Raw genomic sequence first — 1,780 nt, forward strand, 5'->3', positions numbered from 1 at the left:
GGGGTGGGGGTGGGGGGAGGACCAGGGAGGATGATTCAACCACTCAACCACTAGATGTCGCTGAAAACAACAAATCCTACACACTGTGCCTTTAAGTCCACTTGGACCCCAAGGTGCTTTACACTCACAGACATTCACACAAGCACACATACTAATGGCAGTAAGCTACATTGTAGCCACAGCTGGCCTGGGGCAGCTCCAGCGCCACCAGACCCTCTGACCACAATCAGTAGGCAAGGCGGGTGAAGTGTCTTGCCTAAGGACACAACGACCGAAACGGCTGGACGGAGGATTGAACCAGTGACCTTCCAGTTCTAGGATGACTCCCCTAACCCCTCCACTACAGCCACCCACACAAACACACAAGTACACTTGTGTCTTTTTCAGAAAATGACCTGAGCACTGACATGGCTCTCTGCTTCAGTTGTTCCTGGCTGTGCAGCGTCACTAATGATCAGAGACCACTCGATCAACCATTTCCCCTCTCCAAACAGAAATACAAAGCTAAAAAGTGGGAAGTGAATATCGGACGTTAATGTCAGCTTATCTCTCTGATACGATATGCTAAAAAGTGACCATCATCAGCCGATACTGATGTTAATGACAATATATCATGCATCTCTAATTTAAACCAACTGACTGACTAATTTTATCATTGACAAACACTAACTTTAAAGTGTTTCAGTAAAGAAAAGTCTCAATACAGTTTGTAAAGTGGTGTTAAGTAAACTGTGTAATTAACGTGATTTACCATTATTAGGTCTGCATAAGCAGGCAGTGACTGGCTCCTCCCCCATGGCCTCAGAGGAAGAGGGTCTTCTTCAGTGGTGTCTGCAGGAGAGGTGGACTCCTCCAGCTGGCTCTCAGGAGTGACAACACCTCCTGACAACGAACACAGAGTGTTCTCTTCCTGCAACAGAAAGTCGAACAATAACACTTTATTCTGAAAATTTAAAAGGTCTGAAAATGTAATGATCAAATAAAACATTTATACTCCTTCCAGAACAGCTGTGACTCGTTAAAACAGACCTAGCATCAGTTAAAGGAATGTATCGCTCTGTTTGTGTCAGAGGTTTGGAGTTTTAGTTATTATTATTATTATTATTATTTTGTAAACTAGAATGAAAGGCTTTTGGTAACACTTGAAGTTTGTGGAAAGAAGAAAGTTTAGAGACAAAGATCTGAGCAGAGTCTGTGGTTTAGTGAGAGACTTTTCCTGTGTACCTGCAGGATTTCTTCATAGGACTGTCTGATAGAGTCCTGTAAGGGTGTGTTCCTCTCTCCAGCCTCCTCCACCTTCTTCTTAGCTTGTTTCACCTCCTCTCTGAGCTTCTTCAGTCTCCACCTGGCTCGGGCAAGTTCTCGTTCAAACTCCTCCACCTGGTTCTCCTTCTGGGCCTCCTCAGCTTGTAGAGACAAGATCTAGAAGGAACAAACAAAATCAAATGATCCTCTCTTCACAAACATTCAGCTGCTTAGAAAAGTGAAAAAAAAAAACCATGAAACAATCTTTAAAAACTTTATTAAACTATTATTATACACACAAGCAAAGAATTTAACTTGTTACCTTCTGACTTTCTTCATAGCAGAGCTGCCTGGTAGCTTTTATTTGCTGAATCAGCTTGTCTTTGTGCTTCTCTAGTTTCTGCAGGGTTTCCTCCAGCTCCTGGCGGTCTGACTGCTGCTCCTGGAGCTCCAAGTTCTCCACTGTCACAGCATTCTCTAGTTCCTACAGCACACACACACACACACACACACACACACACACACACACACACAC

At 43.7% G+C, this 1,780-nt stretch overlaps 1 protein-coding gene across 2 annotated transcripts in view; it reads right to left on the reverse strand.

Moving 5' to 3' along the window:
• Positions 1–1,780, reverse strand: part of LOC106535891 (uncharacterized) — a 27,252-nt gene that overhangs the window by 19,327 nt on the left and 6,145 nt on the right. For both annotated transcript variants that reach the window (XM_014033029.1, XM_014033028.1), the window contains exons 2-4: positions 1,568–1,729; positions 1,225–1,422; positions 752–910 (exon numbers count right to left, since the gene is read on the reverse strand). In XM_014033029.1, the coding sequence (XP_013888483.1) occupies positions 752–910; positions 1,225–1,422; positions 1,568–1,729 (519 nt within the window). The remainder of the gene's footprint in view (positions 1–751; positions 911–1,224; positions 1,423–1,567; positions 1,730–1,780) is intronic.

Source organism: Austrofundulus limnaeus, unplaced genomic scaffold (assembly GCF_001266775.1).
Source record: "Austrofundulus limnaeus strain Quisiro unplaced genomic scaffold, Austrofundulus_limnaeus-1.0 Scaffold1603, whole genome shotgun sequence".
Classification (NCBI taxonomy): domain Eukaryota; kingdom Metazoa; phylum Chordata; class Actinopteri; order Cyprinodontiformes; family Rivulidae; genus Austrofundulus; species Austrofundulus limnaeus.